Consider the following 20,415-nt stretch of genomic DNA (forward strand, 5'->3'; position numbering starts at 1 on the left):
CACCTGTCAGAGGACACATCACTGAAACCACGACTATCAACTCCATAGCCTACGTCTACACCAACACTTTGCAAATATTCAGTTCATTCACAGTTCACAAGCGACTGATCATGTTCTTCATTAAAGGGAAAGTAGTGAGGCTGTTACTGCTGTTATTTTTTTCTTGTCCTCCTTTTTGATCATGGATGTTATGTGTTCAGAATTAGCAGGATTAGGGTTTATTTGGATATATAGGGGTGGCACAGTGTGCAGTGTAGTGCTGTCACCTCACAGCAAGAAGGTACTTGACATTGGCTGAGGGCCTTTGTGTGAAGTTTGTATGGTTTCCTAGCTCCCACAGTCAAAAGACATCGAAGTTACATAAATTAGAAAGTCTCAATTGTCTTTGAGTTATGAATGTGCGTGTGAATGGTGTGTGGGCCCTGAGATGGATTGCTGACCTCTCCAGGGTGTATTCTCAGCATATTTCATCCAGTGTCTGCTGATATTATATATATATATATATATATATATATACATACATACACATAAGGAGTTAAAACATTATTAAAAATTCCCACACCTTAGCTCTGTGCACTAATTAATACACACACACACACTCACACATGTGTGTGTGTGCGCGTGCACGTCTGTTAGTTCAGCTGATATTGCTATTGCTTCTACTAAAAGGAACTCTACTTATTTCGATCATTCAACAGATTGGGTTACCAGGAGACCATATAACCTGAGGAATCTCTCTTTTATTTGTCCATTTTATCATTTTTTTTCAATGAAATGGGCTATATATTCATAGACATCACTTGCTAAAATGAACATGGGCAATAGTTTTTTTTAACCTTTTGAAAACAGGTGGCAATTGGTTATACTCTAAAACTTTAAAATATTTATTATTTTTTAAGTGAATCTGAATTTTTGCTATTGTTGTCTGTGTTCAGATATTTTTTGGGGAAGGAGGCTAACCTGTTCAGACATTTTAGAGGATTTAAAAGGGTCAGTATTGACTGCATATATGTTTTTATGCAAGAGTACTGGCCAGACTGAGCCACGCCTTACATTTCCTGTATATCAATCCTCGAATACGGCAAGAAGTCAAAATGAGCAAATGATTACGACACCACTTTACTGAACTGAGATATCATCCGATTGTAGTGATTTTTAGTGCCCCAACGTACCGGGCAGTAGTATTATTGTACTGCAGTAAATTTGTAATGTCGCACTGTACTGGTTGGGCAAATTTGTGCTGTGATTTAGCTCCCCCTTTTCCCATTCCCAGCGCTTCTGCCACTTTCCCCGATGGTAGGAAGGGAAATATGTAGGCCGAGATAAGGGGCTTTATTTTCCACAGCAATCCCAGGGGGGGAGACCGGAAATGTTTTCGATAAACAGAGACGACACCCCGCAGAACGCACAGTAAACTGAATTTCTCCTTAGTTGCTGCAGGACCAGCACAGCACTGAAGGTAAGGCATGCCCTCCTTTTTTATTTTCCATCATTTACTTTCTGAGACATGCTCAGCGTAACTTGTGAGGTCTGTTATAATCAGTGAATTTTTTTTTGTTTTGTTTTTTGTTGGTGAAAAGTCAGAGTAAAGCCAGTGCAATGCCATCTTGGGGTTCAGGTTAAAGCCCGGGCACATTGGGCTGAAAAGTGAAAGTTTTCTAGCCAACTAGGATGTAACCAGGCTATATCCGGGTAAAACCTGAGGTATATTGGGGTTAACCAAGTCCCTTTAACCATGTCACAAGTACTGTAGGCTTTTTGGAACGTTTTTATTTTTTCAAAATTCTAACTCCATTTCTAGAACTCCATTGCTTTCAGTTACCAGTTTTGATAATGACATCAGCATTAGAAAATATGGTTTAGTTATTTGAATCATAAATTAGTGAAATTAGTCCCTAAAGGGCTTTAAGCCAGTACAGTTTAACTTGGAGCATTTAAATGTAGTGCTCCTGTCCATACTCAAGACCACAGTGATCAGAGTTCTTGTCAGTCTCTGCAGTGACTGGTTTGTGTTACCACTGTAAAAATCAGAGATTCTACATAGCGATAATACATCTTCTGCTTGGTCAAAACCTTAAAATAAAATTATTAGTTTTTCATCTTCTGCACAGCCTGAAGTAATTAAATTGCTGAGGTGACAACGTTCACTTCTCCTCCTTTTGGATTTAAAAAATGAAAATTAAATAATGCACAGTGAGGGTTAAAGGAAATAGGAACAACGCGGGATGCGTATTTGGGGTGTGTGCGTATGCGTGTGGGGAAGGGGGGGATGCTTGACTGTAAAAGTTTGCAAACCACTCTAACATTGCTATCGTCTGGTGCCTGAGCCTGGCTTCTTGTAGCCTATTTCTGAATTGAATTTTTATTGGCCAAAAGGTGGAGTTATGGGACTTAAAGCAACTCTAACATGCACAGCTCAAGCTTCTGCATCGTTTGTGTGGAGGTAAGGCAAGGGACAAGTACTAGAACACGTTAACTCGGAAAAAGCAGAAGCAGCTTGCTGATATGATAAACTTGTTAACCACAAGCAAGGTGTTACAGTGTCAAACTTAAAAAATTATTTCAGTCAGATTTGAATCGAGCAGTATGTACTGATGTTTAATATCAATGTGACTTCGGCATCAAGGCACTGCCTCTTATCACACCCAGTTAGTAAGCAAGCCAAAATGATAACAGAGTGACCACTACCAACCTCCCAAAACACTTGAGACAACTGAGCCTGACCCAGCTATGCTATGCGGACAGTGGAGCACCCACTGTACAACTGGGCCGAAATCCTACTTTGTCTTGAGACGATGTGAGGAAATCCAACGCTATTGCATTTATGGATCCACCTATCTATTCTAGTTTTATGTGAGCCTTGCTCTACGAAGCTCGGTCGCACTATGGCTTTCCTTAAGATGCAAGCTATTGAGTGTCGACTTTACTGTTAGAATTAGATTTTCATTGAATGCTATAAATCTTTAGCCGTTGTTTATCCATTAGAATAAGACAATAACCCAGCACTCCACCAGATATGCAGTATGACACAGAAAAGCTTGACAAAGCATGAGTTCGTGAGCCTTTGAACACGCAGGACTTAAGTTAGCTTTGTCAGTTTGAACAGAGCATGGATCACAGCAATAGTTACCAGCAGTAGTATGAAAGTAAATGGAATCATAATATCACATTAGTTGATGTTTACGCATTAGCAGCCGTGAGCGGCTCATGGGCAGCACAACTCAGCTAATCAGTAATCGAAAACCAGCTTCCACAATGTACGAAGCAAAGTCCCGTTCGTGTCAGAACTTCTCCCAGAGAGACTGTCGGCAATGCAAACTATGCGGAAATTCTATGCCCAATTCATTTTCAAAAGCAGAATAACAATGTTTACGTTTGGCTTCCCCGGCGATCACATGATCGTTAGCAGTGCTAATGGACGTCTAAAACATCAAAAAGATCTTTGAGTGCTAACAATAATAGGTAGTGACCGCCGCAGGAAAGATTTAGAATAGAACCAACCAAGCACAAAAATGTCCCATTTGAAGTACCAACCAAAATGCAAAGTAGTTATTTTTCCACATTCGTTATATATTTTTACTTTTCCCTTTTCTTATTTTTTCATTTTGATGGCTTCTTTTCACATTGTCCTGTGCCCTCTAGTAAAAGAAAGCGTGATCCAGCTGAAGCAATGGAAGTTCAGAGAGAGAAAGTCATCAAACTGTTGATCATAGCAGTCATTATGCACACTGTAAGTTTATGCTTTGACTTGAGTCTATCTATCTATCTATCTATCTATCTATCTATCTATCTATCTATCTATCTATCTATCTATCTATCTATCTATCTATCTATCTATCTATCTATCTATCTATCACTTTCTGTCATTATCTCTTTGTTTGCCTATCAGTGTTTAGGTGACTGAGTACTTTCCTTCTTTATTGTGAAAAAAAAAGAGTCAGTTTAGCCGTTTTGATTATATACTGCATCTGTCTGTTGGTATATCCCTTTTTTGAACTGGAACATGTATGTCTATTAATGTATGTGTACACATAAAGGGTAACCTCCCCACTAAACTATTGCAGGTGGACTCGGAGGAACGGCAGCTAGACATGTCACCCAATGCGGTGGATGACCAGTTCATAGGGTGTCGGAATGAGATGCTGAATAGAATTTTAGGGAAGGGGGGCCTTCTTGAGCAGGAGCAGACAACCAACGCGGTTTTGAAAGAATGGATTGATGCACAGTGCGAGGAACCTATCCCAAATGGTCAAAAGGAGCATGCTCAGGCCCTGAAGTTTTACACCCACGCTAAACCCGGAGAGTTTCTCGATGCTTTCCACTCCGCCTTGCAATCCCAAGGTGGGAATGCCACTGCCTACCAAGGCTTCCAATTCAAGGCCCTCCACTTCCTGCTGACTGATGCGTTGCAGCTCCAGGCACCCAAAGGCTGTGCCACTGTTTACCACGTGTCTAAGCATACTTTCCAAGCGAGGGTGGGGGAAAAAGTGAGGTTTGGGATGTTTATTTCTGCCTATTCAGAATACGAGGATGAGCTGTTCCCGGAAAGTGGAGGGACCGTGTTCAGCATCACCAGCTGCGCTGCGGTCAACGTAGATACCTCTGCCTGCTACCCTGACGAAGTTGACCTGCTGATCCCACCTTTCGAGGAGTTCAGAGTGCTGAACGTGACGAACGTTGGAGTTCACAGAAAAATGTATTTGAATCACACAAGGCTTTACAGCAGCCATAACTGTCTCCTCCTAAGGTGAGCCTACATGACTCTGCCATTTGTCCCTGTTATTAATCCTCGAAGGAAAGGGGTGGGGGCCTGAATGATGACACCACTGTAATCCTGTGCTGTCAGACATTTTTATTTGTTTTTATTTTTGGAGGCAATGTTGCAATGTTGTCATAACTGAATCCTGTTCATTGTTCATGTTTGTTCATTGGTTAAATTAAAGAGCTATGCATGCAATAAAGAATAGCTGTACTATAATTATATTCTATGTAGACCAACTAATCTCTCTGTCTCACTCTCTCTCTCCACAGATCAGGGTCCTCCAGTGATCCAGTGAACTCCAGCATGCTGCTGTTATTGGCTGCCTCTCTGTACCTGTGTTGCTATTGTCTGGGACATGCGCCACTGTAATACACTTTACAATGAAAGCCACACACATAAATACACAAACCAGTTAGCTTGTACTGGCACATAATGTGACAATAACAATGTAATTTTCCTCCTTTGCTTTCTTTATGGAGCTGGGCTTTTTGACCATCAGTGAATAAAGTGTATCAATGTTGATGTGCAGCCATGGAAGTTGTTGGCGAAGTGAGGATCATGTGAAATATGTTTAATTTTTGGAATCTAGCAGCTTTAACTGTTAAAACCGCTGTTTGACATCCGGCACTAAAAATACAAAGCACAAGTGCATCAACAAAACTCCTCACTTATCCAAAAAGTGAAAGTCGATTTAACTTCTTAATTATTATCAAAGATATCAATAATTAATTAAATGGCCAACTTTGGCAGAGCAATCTGTTTGATTAACCTTTTATCAAATGTACAACGCACAGCCAGATTAAAATTAAGAAATGTAATAAGTTACAACAAATAGTCACATCTAATCTAAAGACGAGATTCAACTATGTATAATAATAAATAATTAGGACTGATTACAGTCACTCAAGAAATGAATGAAGTAAAATACCAAATCACAGGTTTCTCCCAAATTAGTCCCACACTAAACCAAGATCAATGTCCGAAAACCAGAAGACAACCGAATATTCCAGAAGGCCATGGGGGGGTGGGGGCGTGGGGGGTTGCAGAGAGATAAAGCAGGTACCATTCCTGTAGTCACACAGAGTGAGTTTTCCAGGTCAGATAAAATTATCATATTGCCTGTTTCTCAAGGGTGATAATAAAAGAACCAGATATCCGACAAAAGTACATGTTTAAAAATCCAAAATCAATGTGCTGTTTACTGGACATCTCTTCTGCCTTAAATTGTTTTGTGAAATGCTTTACCCATGATAGCCAACAATAGGATCCAAAGGTCTGTAACCTGTCATCCTCAAACCCATTTACTAACTAATTTTGACACTTTTTTACTAAAGGATTATGGTGGTCTTTGCCAGAGGCACATTCCAGCATGCCTCAGTGTAACATATTGGTGTGTCGAAGGTATTCATCATTTGGATGTGTTTGTGTGTGTGTGTGTGTGTGTGTGTGTGAGAGAGAGAGTGAGAGAGAGAGAGAGAGAGAGAGAGAGAGAGAAAGAGAGAGGAGGAGGAGGAGGAGGGTAAATGGACTTCCTGTTTCTATTTCTCTCGGTCTAAGCTTGCATGACAAAACCAAGACCACGCCTCCATTCACACACAGTTTACTTCCATTACAGTTTCAAAGGTCATAAGCATTCAGGAACACAGTATAAGAGTATGAGAAGGAGAGGGAAGTAGAGAAGGACAACAATTTGACATTAAACTCAACTTCATGGTAAGGGCAGTGTAAACTAGATTTTCTTCTGTATTTCTGTTTTTGTATTGTTGTCACTTACTATTACTCCTGTAACATTTCCAGCTGTTGAAATGGGCTGTAGGCTATCTATGGTAACTCATGTAGCCATTTTTGCAGCTATCTGCTGTCTTGTTGCAGTTTGCTTTTGTTGTTTTTAATTAATGCATCTAACACAAGTTAACTCAGTATATAAGGCTGAATTTCCAACTTCCTGCAACACGACATTTATTTTTACATTTATATGTAATTTGCAGCAGAAATGTTCAGAAAGAGCAAATATATGGATACAGTCAATTAACGGTTTTAGCATTTGATGGCCTTGCGCTGTTATGTTCGACTTGCCATTGCATCCTTGAGCGAGGCTAATTTCGACTGGAATGTCCGATTTCCAAATTTTATGTACAGGTCCGGTTTGTGAGTAATTAAAGTTGCCATTTGTTTTTACTTAATTCGCGTCTCAGCCATAGGTTTCGATAGCAACTAGAACCACCCCTTCAACCCCAATCCGGTTCGCCATCGGTCCTGACAGCACGCCCCCTGTCCGTCATCGGTCCCGACAGGACCGCTCCCTAAATGGTTCGCGACTAAGCTTCCTGCTCAGCATGTTGTCCGGTTTTGACTAATTCATTTTTAGCAAGAGAAAAAAATAGAAATCTCTGGGGAGGTGGTAAACCAACTAAACTTTAACACTGAAGCTTCTGATATGCCGTACAGCAAAAATAAGGTGCTTCACTAAACTGTCCAGCTGTATGGATTATACGTAAAGAAAGAATGCATCTGACGATTAGCCCTATGTGGCTAGCTCACACCGCAAATTTGAAAGTTTCAGTTCTTTTTCCGATGTTTAGGTTCACGAGCCAAACGGCAGTATCAAACTGTTGTGCTACATGTCATGAGGCTTATTATTGGCAACATGTATATTACGGCTGGGTGAAGACATTCCCGTAGGCTCGGAGTGTCAGTATTTAAATGTCAGTATTTTAAAGTATTTAAAGTTTAAATGTCGCTTTCCCAGAGGACATTTCACACCGTAGCCTACAATAAAACCTCATGCGGAGAGCTATGAAAGAACGGCCAATTTGATATTTTCCTGTTAGAATGACTATTTATATTGAAAATCAGTAAAATGGAATTAATTTGGTTCCATGAGGTTTGCTGTTTACATATAATATACAGTAATACGTTCCTTGTCAAGTAAAATCCTACAGCGTGCACAGGGCATGTGTTTGTGTTTAAAGTGTCACTCTTCTGCATTTCCAGTTTGAATGATTCCTGACCTTAACCACTATTGGTGGATTCTAATCACACAGACCACTGACCATTCTGTTGAGGAGTTTGTGAGGGGGCGGGGTTAAATGTGGAAACTAGACTGACAACAGCAATTGCAGTTTATGTGGCAATCTGTTCTTAGGAAACAGTCAATGATTGGCCAGTCCTTTCAAAATTTACCTCCTTGATGCATTGAGGGTGTCCAGATAACTACATGTATGAGGCTGGCTTTGTGTTTAGGACCTTGGGAACTTGTGCTTGTTGTGAGCAGGTGGATGGGTGGATTTGGTTTATTTTCATGCTTCAATTATGAAATACTGTATGCATGTATAATAACACTATTGACATAACAGGCTCAACACCATCAAATACAATAAAACAATGAGAGGAGATTTGTTTTAGCAGAGCGCTTTCAGTGGTGTAGAGCTAGGGTCTGCAACCCTGGACCTGGAGAGCCATGGGCTCTGCTAGTTTTTGTTGTTACTCTGCAATTAATTAAACAATTAAAGCAGTTAATTAAATTGTTAACTGTCTTCACCTGGTTACCTTGGGCCGAACTGGGTGCTTATTTTAAGTTAAAAACAATAGCCAGCAAAGCTTGTGAGCTGTTAAAGACCAGGGCCCTGATTCATGAAGCAGGATTACTGCTTACCAAAAGACTCAGCCCAGGCTCATTGTACTGAGTTCTTTGAGTTCACTCAGAGGAACCAGAGGGCCTGTATAAGAGTGGTTTTTGACACCGTTGAGCTGCGGAGTCGGCTACCTTTCACTGTCCGTTAGCACTTAATTGGCCATGTAAGCAGCTGATTGCGCAGTTAATTAACCTCACCTGCTTTTCTGGGTCTCTGAACACTGAATTTGTTGGTTACTGATTTAAAGGTAAGAATGAGAACCAGTGCACACTGTGGTGCTCCAGGATCAGGGTTGTGAACCACTGCTGCAGACCACATACATGTGAGTGCTCATGGGACAGACAGGGCTAAATATGCTACCCTGTCTCTATGGGTAAATGATGCAAGGTCCACCCCATTCTTTCTGTGACCCCCCTGTGGTGACTTCCTACCACCAGATGGAGCCTGTGAGTCTTCCAGCCATCCCCCGTCTGGCCTTGTGTGGTGGTACCCATGGAAATGAGCTGTCCGGAGTTTACCTGGTGCGTGAGTGGCAGAGGAAGAAAGCAGAGAAGGAGGTGGAGTCCGTTGACGTGGTGACGGTCATAGCCAACCCGCGCGCTGTACAGCAGTGCAGAAGATACATTGAGCAGGACCTCAACCGCTGCTTTACTTCTGCCATCCTCAGGTAGGAGGCCGAACTCCTCACAGACTCGTTCAGGTCACTTTCAGGTCACATTCAGGTTCTGAAAGGAAAAGTCCTGCCATGAGTTTCTGCCACCCATGAACTCAACCAGCTGATTTCACCAGGTGGTTCTATCTCCTGGTGAACAAATTGTGCCAATTAGCAAATCGAGGCGATCCAGACAGCAAAATACTGGGGAGGACTTTTACAATCTGAACCTGGATTTTCCACCACTGGTAGAAATAACTCTGGCAAGAGAGACCTGGGAGAAATGCAGTGGCACATTTTCTCTCAGCTGTCAGCTATCTCGCGGTGGACTGTGAAATCTCTTGTGGAATCTTACCATTCTCTCCTCTGCACCTTTATTTTCATGCTCTGCCTCCCCAACCTCCTTCCTTCCTCTCCCTCAGCATTCCAGTTTCGGATGAGACACCCTATGAGATTGTTCGAGCCCAGGAGCTGGCCACCCTACTAGGCCCAAGAGGCAGCGACGGGGCAGTGGACCTGATCTGTGACCTCCATAACACCACAGCCAACATGGGCCTGTGTCTCATCACCAACTCGGATTGCGACTGGATCGCCCTGCACATCTACAAGCACGTCCAGGCAAGAGCAAATGATCCCTGTAGCATTAAGCATTTTCAAGAGGATATGTATGAAAGGCATGTGATGGGACTTTTTGGGAGTCCAGATAAGAACATTCAGTGACAGTGTACTTTTGTGGCTCATGGTCCAAAATGAAGTCCTGGCTGGGTGAACAGTTTATGCATGTACGGCATGACTGGCTAAGTGTCTTGCCTTTATATGTTGTTCCTTGTCATGCAGGAAATATACAGGACATATGATATGATGGAGTCCTTTACACAGTATGTAAATCCTTAATTAATGTTCAATTTAAACTATTTCCATTAAAATTTAATGGGTAAATGGTTCTCATCACAATATTTTTTTTCCTGGAGCATGTTTCCCCACATTTTCAGATTTCTGCCAAGCTGTTTTATTGGCAGAAAATGGGATAGACTATAATAAAAATGATTATCATTACACAATTATAGTCGTTTATGGAACACCGTGTAATCACAAGCACATTTGTGGTACCAAGACATGAAAGTGAATTTTTATTTCCGCAGACAAAGATGTCCTCCATGCCCGTGAGGCTTCTCAGCTTAAATCTCACTCCTGATGAGTCCTACTACCTGGCATCTGTTGGCAAACATGACGTCTGTAAGTTTGCTTTTGTGTGTGTTTGCGGGGGAGGGTGGTTGTCGTGTTTTTAAAAAATTGGTTTTACGCAGTATGTAAGAGCTTCACGGTGTAATTTCCGGACGTGTGAAATTTGTGAATTTGCTGAGTTGACGTGCAGATTTGTGCAGCAATAGAGATTGGCCCACAACCCCATGGCCTGGTCAGAGCTGACATCTTGAGCTCCATGAAGGAAGGAGTCCAGCTCATTTTGGAATGGATCCGCCTCTTTAACTCAGGTACCTTATATACTTCTTCCCGCAGCACTCTGGTTCAAATTCACAATGCCTTATTTACAAGTAAAACAATTCTCATTGTGTACTTTTTTGACGTACAGATATGTTTACACTTGGTGATGGCACTGTAGCTATTCTTCACAGGTACTGGGTTTGAAGGTGGTGTAGTGGAGGTGTACACTCATGTGAAGAATATTGATTATCCAAGAGACCCAGAGACGCAAGACTTGACAGCTATCATTCATCCACAGCTTCAGGTACAAAGACAGCACCTTGCTCAACACCCATGTACTACCTCTTACTCTCACGACCCCCTTGTATGCCAAATCATATGCTGTCTTTGTGCCAGCATACCTAGAACTAGAGTTCTTCACTCTTTCAGGTTTTTGCTGTTACGCAGCATTAATTTGATCAATTAAAGCAACTGATAACACAAAGATGCCTGAGACTGCTGCAAATTTTAAGGTGAAAACAAAAACATGCACGCCCTGCAGATTCTCAAGAGTTAGAGAAAATACAAATGACCCAGAATAACGTTATTTAAAAATGTGGGACACAAAAGATACTTAGGATGATGTATCTAATGAGTAAGAAACAATGAGTAAGTTATGTAATTCCCTCCCCAATACACTCGTCCCCCTCAGGACCGTGACTTCTGCCTCCTCAGCCCAGGAGATCCGTTGTTCCTGTCCTTCTCCGGGGAGACGGTGGTGTACAAGGGGGAGGAGCCCCTCTATCCGATCTTTGTGAACGAGAGCGCATACTACGAGAAGGGCACTGCCCTCGTACTGACTCGCATGAAGAAAGTGGAGATCCCACCACTGCGCGTGAAGAAATCGGGGGAGGGGGAGTGAGAGGAAGAAATGAGGACGGGGGGAGGGACGGCAAAGTGATGCGAGAGAGAGGTAGAGAGGAAGAGAGAGAAAAGAGATCACTGATAACCTCCAGATAAATCACTGCAGCTCTTTTTGAAACTCAAAAACACATTTTCATAAATTCTGTTGTTTCAAACAACATTTAAAAGAAGAAATCAATCCATCAATAAACTAGACATGAACAAAGTTCCTTTATTCAGCTTTGGAGCAGATTTTTTGATCAATCTTTACATTCTACACATGAAATGTTTTCCTTGTGTCCCTTCATACTGAGCTGGCTCAGTAACACAGAGCTCATCCATATTCTCAATTTGTCACTGGTGAAATACAAAACTATTCAAATAGTTATCCACTGAAATATTCAGTGTGGCACAGTGGTTAAGGAGCTGGGATTGTGGCGAGTAGGTTGTGGGTCAGATTCCCCAGTAATGGCACCGCCTTTAACCAGAATTGCTTCAGTAAATAAATATGTAGAAATACAAGGCTATGCAAGGTGAAATGTTAATTGACATACGCTATAATAGCAGTCAAAATCTTCCTTATGGCATTACATTGCCACTGCATGGTACTAGTGGTTAATACATTTGTCACAGTGACTGCCATGGATCAGACAATCTCACACCACAAACGCTCTTCCCCCTTCATGCGTCACATAACATGGTTACGTATGATTGGCCCAGGTATGTCTGATGTGGCACAGTGGACAAATCAGAGGTGAGAATAGTGCGGTGTGCCAATGAAGATGTATAAGTCCATCTCCATGATGATACAAACAGGGCTGTGCCGTGGTAGTAGAAGGGTGCATTAACCCTCAGGAGTGGTTTAATATAGATGGGGTGGGAATATTCAATCAGAGCAAGTCAAGACGTCTCTACAGTGAACGTTACACGGTCCAAGCACCCACCTAATTCAACTACCTCAGGTGCACATGTTCACCACTGATTTCTACAAAACAGCTTACAGTCCAGAAAGATATTAACACATTCCAAGATTCAAAATTCCTCAACACCCAAGACATACGTATACAAGTCATTTTGAGTGGCTGCAGATAAATCATAGCAATTTCAACAACTGACCACCATAGAAGTTCAAAACGGTAAAAATTAAAAAAACAAAAAATAAAAAAAAAAACATACTTGTCAACAATCGACTTAACACCAGAAAAAATATGTGCATGCAATAAGAACAGCAATAATATTAAACTTGTCACAAACGTACATACAGTTTATATTAATAATACATGGACAAACAGAAGGGGTTACTTTTACTGCACTCCTGTCAATTTTAAAAAACAAAAACACTACATCTTCAAAAAAAAAAAAAAAATTCTCAAACTGTGAGGAAAACATTGTTATTCCTCTGAAATGGTAATCCAAGGAAATTGAAACTCACAAGGTGTTTGAAAAGGAAAAAAAAATAGTCCTACACACTGGCACAAGCCATCACAACATTAAAAACATTAGGTACCAGGTTTTTAGAAACATTGCAGCTGCTGAGTGTTCAGAACATTTGCTCCTGATATGATAGCCATATTGTAAAGACCAGAAAATTAGTATTGCATCTGTATTAAAAAAAAAAAAAAAACAGATAAAAGTCCATGCGGTTATGTGATGATAATTCTGCTGGAGTGAGACTGATGGTGGTAGATCTATGCCACACGGTTATGTGGTAGTTCTACCAGAGTGAGAGTAACGACGGTAGATCTATGCCACAAGGTTATGTGGCAGTTCTACCAGAGTGAGACATAATGGTGGTAGATCTATGCCACACGGTTATGTGGTAATGCAGTGGTAGTTCTACCAGAGTGAGAGTAACGGTGGTAGATCTATGCCACACGGTTATGTGGCAGTTCTACCAGAGTGAGAGTAACGGTGGTAGATTTATGCCACACGGTTATGTGGCAGTTCTACCAATGAGAGTAATGGTGGTAGATCTATGCCACACGGTTATGTGGCAGTTCTACCAGAGTGAGAGTAATGGTGGTAGATCTATGCCACGCGGTTGTGTGGCAGTTCTACCAGAGTGAGAGTAATGGTTGTAGATCTATGCCACGCGGTACGCGGTTATGCGGTGATAGCTCTGCCGGTGGCTCCGCGCTGCCCACAGCAGCAGGGCGGCGGCCATCATGTGCAGCGGGGAGGAGATGAGAGCCAGGTAGAGGGACCAGCCCAGGGACCCGTCCACCCCGTCTGGCGGTGGGTTGGCCCGGTGCAGCAGGTCCATCCCAGCCAGGAAGCAGCACACCGTCGCTAATGTACACATACCTGTGGGGTGGGACAAATATCACAGGCCTTCAGCCACCAGATTTATAATACATATGCGCGTAAAATAGCCACTGCATTGAAAGCTAGTAGGGGTCTGCGAAGCCAGCAAGTAATTTCATCGAGTGGTCATTTCATGGTGTCTTTGAAAATGTTCAGGAACCTTTGGTACATACTACACAGTACTGGCAATGGGAGAAGTATGCAGTTATCTCACCAGCCAGCAGGTGGAGCACCCCAATGCCCAGTGTGGGGGTGAGGCTGCGGCACAGGCAGGCACACAGCCCAGTCAGAGCTCCCAGGAACACCAGACCCAGTGACACCAGCGGCAGTAGGAACTGACACCTCCACAGGTCTACAATTATGCAGACATACAAGAGTTACAGTACACCAGTGGGTAAGGGATGTACAGGTGTGTAGTGGTCACAGGTGCGTAGCGGCATGGGTACTTACATGTGCGTAACAGGTCCTCTTGGCCGTTATGGTTCCCGGGATCCTTGTATTTGGGGACGAACTGCTGTGGCAGTGTGAAGCTCACACACTCAGTTACCATCTTAGGATCTGAGAGACAAGCAGAAACCCATGAAGCTTTCATACTTTTCAACACAGTGAGTCAGACATCTCACATCTGTATATCAACCAATCCTGATGGCTGCAACGCTGGATGGAGGGTTAACACTGGCTGGATAAACATCGCCTCGAAAACACCAATGGTCTGGAGTCAACGACAATTTAAACCTGTGTGCATAAAAGTAATTAAGAGCGTACAAAGTTTAGTTCTGCAGAAACAGTAACTATAATCATACCAGGTTCTTTGAACCAGTGTGAATGCGCCGGCGCCGGCACCTGGACGCAGCGCCACCAGAGACCCAAGGTGCCGTTGAGGCGGAAGAGCATGTCGCTGTAGGTCTTTTCGTCGAAGTCCCCATTCAGGAAATCTTCCCGTGGGTTGCGCAGCTCCGATGTGTTGGCCACGTCTCTGCCGGCCGGCGGGCTCTGGTATTGGTACCAGTGTTGTGTGCCCACAGCCACCGACAGGTACACCGTGGCCAGCAGACTAAGCACTGAGCCGATCACCAGCGCTGTGGCATAGCGGTTATCGACCATCGCGAAAGCCGATTGATGACCTGTGTCGAAATATGTCGGCTCGGCTCGTTTTAGGATGGAGGGTAGATAGGATGGAAGGTAGTTGATAGGATCGTCACCAGGGGTTAAACAAACAGTGGAAAAACAGAGACTTGTACAGTGTGTTGTAAGGCGCAGATATGTATCCTATAACAGTTTAACTTAACTCCTGGCATTTCCCCGCGTATGCAGAAAAGATTATAAATCTACTAGAAACGAATATTTGAATTCCTTCTCAAACATACAAATGCGTTTGCTCCTCTGCGCCTATTTAAAGACAATCGTGTTGAATGTGTTATTTTTTAAATCCGCGGGTACCCAAAGCCAGGTGAGTGCCGTGCGAAGCCCAATATCTTGTTCCATTTCAGCCTATCAGCACCGTCCCTGCAACGACAACACGCACAGAATATTTCAATAACATGATCATATTTAAAAATATTTTTACTGGGGTCTAGTCCAATTTATAGTTCTTGAGGATAGGAAATCCGCCGGCTGGCACACTAGGACTGCCTCTTCATCTCTGCGTTTGTCTGTTTCAAGTGTGGTAAGCTAATGAGTCAATTTTCATTCAATCATCGATAAACTTTTCACGTTTGTCACAACCATTTCTCTCGTTTTATTTAGGTAACGTAGCTTAGCTAAATTAGGTCAGTCTATAACTGACTGGACTCGTATATCGCTAGGCATCAATTAGCCTATACACTTTTTTTCGTTTATTATTATGCATAATCACAACCGGATAACGTTACAATCGACTTGTTGACTTGCATGTTGGCGAGATATGCAGCGTAAACAATGCTGGACACAGTTCACAAACGGCAGGAATTTATTAAATATCCTCCGCTGCACATATGCAAATACACCGGTAGCGCCAGCTATGTCCACTGATGCATATGTCTATCTAGTAGGTATTATTCTAATACAAGTTACAAGTTACAAATAACTATTACTCACCACAGGTCTCTGTTGAAATGAAAGACAAGGAACTGCTTTCTTTTCCCTTTTCCGGTGGGTGTTTTTATTTTATTTTTTCCTTTTCCGGTGGGTGGTTGTTGGCAATTTTATTATCGTAGACGCCACTAAGAATCGACGAGTGTGGCGTAATATTATGCGACGTGTAGTTTTTCAGTCAAATGATTTCTATATTGTCTTTGATGTCATTTTCTGACGTATTCACGAACGATGGGGGTTATTGAATTATATGCATACAAATGTACAATAACGATTATAGATAACTGTTATGATTGTGTATGATAGGAAGGATAAGAAGGTAGAACACTGCCATTGTACTATCTTGAGCAAGGTACTTCGCCTGAATGGCTTTAGTATACTTCCAGCTTTATGAATGCTTTGTAAAAATGCAAAAGCTAGGAAAGTCGCCCTGAATGAGATTGTGTCCTGATTCCAGACGATGTACTCTGCTCAAAGACGATCGCAATCTCAACGGCAGGGGGCAGAACTAACCAACATTTCTCTGTATTTGACAGTGAACGGTGGCAGTACCTTCTATGTTAATCTTCTATGGTAAAAGTAGGGAAGCTGCATGCGTTCAATACACGTGTTTCCAGGAGAGCTCCGTGAAAGTCTTTATTAGAGTACCAGGACCAGGACCAAGACCAAGACAAGGTTCGGTTGTGAAATTGTCACTTCAAGCTATGTCTAAGCGCCGACCGAAATCAGAAGAATCTGTACCACCACCCAAAGCTGATGAAAACCCCGAGCTCGAGTTGTCTCCACCAATCGTAACACGGACACGTAGCGGCCGACGGGTTCGTATTCCAGCCGCTCTCCTGGACTCTGAGGTCCCGAGTTCAGCGAAAACCCCCAGTCGCCGCACCAGGAAATCTGTTATTCAAGAGGAATGCACTGGCATTGCCGAGTCAGGGTCTGAAGAAGTGGAATCAATAAAGCCGACAAACCTGTGCACGGACTATGAAAGTGTGAGTCTGGGACTGGATCCGGAAACAAAAAAACGCAAGGTCGACCCCAGTAATCCATCTGAAGTGAACCATGTGCATCTGCAAACGGATGACGAGAGCTCCCTGGAAACTATCAAATCCAATCGGACAGCCATTCAACACGAGGATCTACTAGTTTCGGATAGTCTGCCGACAGATGGAAACAGAGAAAAAGAAAACCAGGTTGGATTGGGGTCCGTGGAAAATACAGTTACACAGAGTGGTCAGTCTAAGTCCAATGTGACACAGAGGCAGCAAATGATACCCCTGGGTAAACCCAAATCGGGACGGGTATGGAAAGACCGGAATAAACAGAGGTAAGTTCTTCGGAACCCTGTAAATCAAATGCTGACGAACAGTTGTCTTTCTGTCTGCCCGTTCACCGAGGACGGTTTCCTTGGTTGAAAATTGATTTATATCTTGTGAAATAACGTGGATACCACTGCATTAACCTAAACGTAACGCCAGAGGGAGACTCCCTAACGCGATTGTGTTTTGCAAATTCAAGTAGAGACATGTTCTTTATCAACATGCCGTAGTTATTTAAAAAAAACAGTTGTTTAAAATAACTTGAACGTATCTTTGGTTTACCCAAATCATCATATATACATTTTCTGAAAAATCACTTGTTGTAAATCTCTTGCACTCGAGGCATTTTATTGTCACCCTTCACTTTAATGCACCCTTCACTAATTCCATAATCCACACTGTAATATTTCAAGTGCAACCAATTGCTTTGGCATTACCATTTGAAATGGCCACACAGTAGACCTTTTTGATTTTGCAGCGGTGTTACATTTGCAGTGATTGTTACCTTTCCACAGTTCTTTTTCTGTTGCATTAGCCGCCCACTGGGTGGTTTATATTTGTGGTTATTAATTGGCCTATTTTTACGGCTAATCCTGACACACACAGGCCAGATTAGGAAAGCTAGACGCCATTCATCTGGTTCGATTGATTTTAATCAGTGTGAGTTTTGTGTGCCTTTATGACAGGCGGAATACATTTTGGTGTGTACTTTTTAAAAGTTTTAAAGACCCAGAGCAAGAGGTGTGTATTCCTCACAAGATACCACAGCCAGTAAGGTAAATTGCCAGGTGAATTAATTCTAAGTTGTTGTGGAACATATTCTCAATCTGCAGTTTGTTTAATCCAGACCAAAGTTATGCACGACTACACTGTGGTTTTAAGGTGAGTTTAGATTCTTGCTGTCCAGGTGTGTTGATTGGGCTTTTGGGCAGCGTTTGTCTGAACACGTGTTGTGTTTTTACTTGGTTTCCTTCTCTTTTCTCTGTCCCTCAGGTTCTCCGCCCTGCTGCGGGACAAGCCTCTGCGTTCCTCCTGGGAGAAGAAAATGGAGGCCAAGAGAGAGAAGGAGCTGGTGAAGAAATTTACCCTGCAGCTCAAGGAAGAGAAGGCCAAAGAGAAAGAGGTGCTGTGTGTGTGTGTGTGTGTGTGCGCGCACGTCCACATGCGTGTGCGAGTGCATGCTTTGTAAGAGTGGTGCTTCTCATCAATGCCGCTGTGTCCTTGCTGTTCTGTTTATCCCATCGCTCTGTTTGTCCGGTCACTCATCTCTTTCTATCCCCCAATACTCAGGACAAGAGGAAACGGAGGGAGGAGAACCTGAAAAGACGCGAGGCGAACGAGCGTAAAGCCGAGATTGTGCAAGTGGTAAGAGGGCAGGATTCCTGCAATACCGTATGTGTGCATGCGCACACGCATTACATACCCTTGATGTCCTTGATATTCGTTTCATGCGGTAATGTTCTCTGATATGTGGGAGTAATTAGGATATACAACATGCCAATGAGTACATAACACAGCGAAGGCAGTTTGACAAACTATAAACGGTAGTCACGCTGTAGTTTACTCATTTTTGTCTGTGCTCCTTGGTTATTAACCCAAAGGGCTTAAGGCTGCAATCTACTTATAATTTACTCATAATAATAAAAATTAAACTTGACCTTTGCTTTCAAATCTTGTCTTGATTTTGTTTTTGTCCCCTCCCCACCAACATCCCTCCCCTTCATTGCAACATGCCAGATCCGAAATACGACTAAGATAAAGAGGATGAAGAAGAAACAACTGAGGAAGATCGAGAAGAGGGATACGCTTGCCCTGCTCCAGAAATCAGAGCCCAGGAACCAAAATGCTGCCAGGAAAGGGAGCAAGGGGAGCCAGTAAAGATGATACACTGATTTTGATGCTGTGCTATGCAGAACTATGTACTCCATGTAATGAATATTGATCAATACGGTGTCAGAAGCAGGAATTTTTTATTAGGCCTCTAACATGCAAAGTGTGCATGTACAGTTTAGAACTGCTCACATTGGTTAGCAACACTTTGTGTGCAACTAAAGGTTCACAGTGTTTGGTCACCATTGCATGACTCAGCAGCAAGAAAGTGAAACTGACTCCTTGCCTGTAACAACAAGACCTAGAAAATATATTATGGTTTTTGGAAACAAAACACTCATAAGGTTCCACCACATTTTCCCAAATAATATTAAGAGATAAAGGAAATCAAGCTGAATGAATTGCTTCCCTGAGTGACCTCTGTTTTTGGTTTAAGTGACATTATGCATTTTTTATGTTTTAGTTATTTTTGTTTTCTGTTTAATCTCTGTCGCCTGTCTATCACACAGGGGTTTTCCAACCTTAAACAGTCATAGTCTAACCTGTCAAACTTGCTTCAAGTAAATAAAAGGTAAAACCAATTGGGATTTTTTATTTTTATTTTTAAAGCCTTTCTTGTATAAAAAAATATATATATTTGGTGACCACCATGGGGATGACTGTCCGATTCCCCCCCCCCCCCCCCCCCCCCCCCAATTTGGAATTTGGAATTGCCAGTTGTCTGTAACTGCAGCCATGTTCATGTGCGAAACCAACTGCCGATTCAGGAGTGTGTGGACTTCAGAAGTGGACGCAGCGCAGTTGGAGGAAGACCTTTTATATATAGTATATACGGCTTTAGCTCACAGTCTATGGGCGCCCGATTGACTAGGATGGTTACTGCATTATTTATTTTTATTTATTTTTTATTTATTTATTTAGCAGACGCTTTTATCCAAAGCGATATGCAAAAGTACTAGAGAGTGATGAGCGCGGATCCCCAACCAGCCGAACCCTGCCGTACCCTGTGCGGCGTATTTGGCCATTGTGTCCTGTGCCCTGCAGAGCTAAACCAATCTGGTGTTATAATAGTGTGCAATATCTTCTGGAAGTCCTAGAATACCTCACCCTCGGACCCTGTCTTTAATGTATATCCTTGTTTCATTTTATTGCGGAATTGAATGACATAACCGTGAAAAGTACCAAAATATTGACGGGGAATTTTTCTCTTGTTCACTTTCACTTTTGCTACTGTATGAACCCTCTCAGTCTCACGGTGCAACGTGCTCCGTTTTCTCACTGTTATGTGTACTGTGGGGTCAAAATCGAGTCGCTGTAGCTGTCTTGTATTTAGAGTTCTGCGCTTTTTTGCCATCCATGAGTGAGTGAGCTGAGAGGTCACCTTGTTTTGTGAGTGAGCAAGCGTGAGTGGGTGTAATCTTTCGGCGACTTGCTGTGCTGCTTCACCTACCACCCGTGAGGGGCTAAAGAGGGTACTGCCAGGTTGACAATAAAATCTGCTGCTCCAGCTATATCCAC

The 20,415-nt window shown here is 42.6% G+C and overlaps 4 protein-coding genes across 11 annotated transcripts; 3 read left to right on the forward strand and 1 right to left on the reverse strand.

Moving 5' to 3' along the window:
* The first annotated feature begins 925 nt into the window (after positions 1 to 925).
* Positions 926 to 5,513, forward strand: LOC118227939 (T-cell ecto-ADP-ribosyltransferase 1-like). Of its 3 annotated transcripts, XM_035419033.1 has the most exons (6): positions 926 to 1,459; positions 2,377 to 2,443; positions 3,643 to 3,730; positions 4,065 to 4,747; positions 5,032 to 5,058; positions 5,104 to 5,513. In XM_035419033.1, exons 2-6 carry the CDS (start codon positions 2,385 to 2,387, stop codon positions 5,129 to 5,131), a joined length of 885 nt encoding a protein of 294 aa, XP_035274924.1. In that variant the 5' UTR covers positions 926 to 1,459; positions 2,377 to 2,384; the 3' UTR covers positions 5,132 to 5,513. The 3 variants fall into 3 exon arrangements, with proteins under 3 accessions (XP_035274924.1, XP_035274923.1, XP_035274925.1); XM_035419032.1 differs by having other exon boundaries at positions 931 to 1,459; positions 5,032 to 5,513; XM_035419034.1 differs by lacking the exon at positions 2,377 to 2,443 and having other exon boundaries at positions 1,172 to 1,459; positions 5,032 to 5,513.
* Positions 5,514 to 6,305: 792 nt separating this feature from the next.
* Positions 6,306 to 11,603, forward strand: LOC118227937 (N-acyl-aromatic-L-amino acid amidohydrolase (carboxylate-forming) B-like). 4 transcript variants are annotated; one of them, XR_004765381.1, is made up of 8 exons: positions 6,306 to 6,475; positions 8,835 to 9,064; positions 9,472 to 9,667; positions 10,192 to 10,285; positions 10,435 to 10,542; positions 10,684 to 10,796; positions 10,922 to 11,004; positions 11,184 to 11,603. XR_004765381.1 is itself a non-coding variant. In XM_035419026.1 (8 exons), exons 2-8 carry the CDS (start codon positions 7,070 to 7,072, stop codon positions 11,391 to 11,393), a joined length of 954 nt encoding a protein of 317 aa, XP_035274917.1. In that variant the 5' UTR covers positions 6,315 to 6,475; positions 6,958 to 7,069; the 3' UTR covers positions 11,394 to 11,603. The 4 variants fall into 4 exon arrangements, 3 of the variants coding, with proteins under 3 accessions (XP_035274917.1, XP_035274916.1, XP_035274918.1); XM_035419026.1 differs by lacking the exon at positions 10,922 to 11,004 and adding an exon at positions 6,958 to 7,072 and having other exon boundaries at positions 6,315 to 6,475; XM_035419025.1 differs by lacking the exon at positions 10,922 to 11,004 and having other exon boundaries at positions 6,324 to 6,475.
* Positions 11,587 to 16,177, reverse strand: LOC118227943 (claudin domain-containing protein 1-like). 3 transcript variants are annotated; one of them, XM_035419042.1, is made up of 6 exons: positions 15,755 to 16,177; positions 14,482 to 15,184; positions 14,129 to 14,236; positions 13,893 to 14,030; positions 13,458 to 13,678; positions 11,587 to 13,402 (listed from the first exon to the last, which is right to left on the reverse strand). In XM_035419042.1, exons 2-5 carry the CDS (start codon positions 14,780 to 14,782, stop codon positions 13,458 to 13,460), a joined length of 768 nt encoding a protein of 255 aa, XP_035274933.1. In that variant the 5' UTR covers positions 14,783 to 15,184; positions 15,755 to 16,177; the 3' UTR covers positions 11,587 to 13,402. The 3 variants fall into 3 exon arrangements, with proteins under 3 accessions (XP_035274933.1, XP_035274932.1, XP_035274931.1); XM_035419041.1 differs by having other exon boundaries at positions 11,587 to 13,377; positions 13,433 to 13,678; XM_035419040.1 differs by having other exon boundaries at positions 11,587 to 13,678.
* An 82-nt stretch (positions 16,178 to 16,259) lies between these two features.
* On the forward strand, positions 16,260 to 19,478 carry ccdc86 (coiled-coil domain containing 86). Its single transcript, XM_035419024.1, has 4 exons — positions 16,260 to 17,075; positions 18,061 to 18,190; positions 18,358 to 18,432; positions 18,805 to 19,478. Exons 1-4 carry the CDS (start codon positions 16,309 to 16,311, stop codon positions 18,943 to 18,945), a joined length of 1,113 nt encoding a protein of 370 aa, XP_035274915.1. The 5' UTR covers positions 16,260 to 16,308; the 3' UTR covers positions 18,946 to 19,478.
* The last annotated feature ends 937 nt before the right edge of the window (positions 19,479 to 20,415 follow it).

The sequence above is a fragment of the Anguilla anguilla genome, chromosome 5, assembly GCF_013347855.1.
Source record: "Anguilla anguilla isolate fAngAng1 chromosome 5, fAngAng1.pri, whole genome shotgun sequence".
In the NCBI taxonomy this organism is placed as follows: domain Eukaryota; kingdom Metazoa; phylum Chordata; class Actinopteri; order Anguilliformes; family Anguillidae; genus Anguilla; species Anguilla anguilla.

Coding starts and splice junctions, on each gene's coding strand:
- LOC118227937 (XM_035419026.1), top strand. Junction 10,286..10,434: donor TGTTGGCAAACATGACGTCT/GTAAGTTTGCTT, acceptor AGATTTGTGCAG/CAATAGAGATTGGCCCACAA. Junction 10,543..10,683: donor GATCCGCCTCTTTAACTCAG/GTACCTTATATA, acceptor TATTCTTCACAG/GTACTGGGTTTGAAGGTGGT.
- LOC118227943 (XM_035419042.1), bottom strand. CDS start 14,782: ATGGTCGATAACCGCTATGCCACAGCGCTGGTGATCGGCTCAGTGCTT. Junction 14,237..14,481: donor ACACTGGTTCAAAGAACCTG/GTATGATTATAG, acceptor CTTGTCTCTCAG/ATCCTAAGATGGTAACTGAG. Junction 14,031..14,128: donor AGAGGACCTGTTACGCACAT/GTAAGTACCCAT, acceptor GCATAATTGTAG/ACCTGTGGAGGTGTCAGTTC.
- ccdc86 (XM_035419024.1), top strand. CDS start 16,309: ATGTTAATCTTCTATGGTAAAAGTAGGGAAGCTGCATGCGTTCAATAC. Junction 17,076..18,060: donor AAAGACCGGAATAAACAGAG/GTAAGTTCTTCG, acceptor TCTGTCCCTCAG/GTTCTCCGCCCTGCTGCGGG. Junction 18,191..18,357: donor AGAAGGCCAAAGAGAAAGAG/GTGCTGTGTGTG, acceptor CCCAATACTCAG/GACAAGAGGAAACGGAGGGA.
- LOC118227939 (XM_035419032.1), top strand. CDS start 2,385: ATGGGACTTAAAGCAACTCTAACATGCACAGCTCAAGCTTCTGCATCG. Junction 3,731..4,064: donor TAGCAGTCATTATGCACACT/GTAAGTTTATGC, acceptor AAACTATTGCAG/GTGGACTCGGAGGAACGGCA. Junction 4,748..5,031: donor CATAACTGTCTCCTCCTAAG/GTGAGCCTACAT, acceptor CTCTCTCCACAG/ATCAGGGTCCTCCAGTGATC.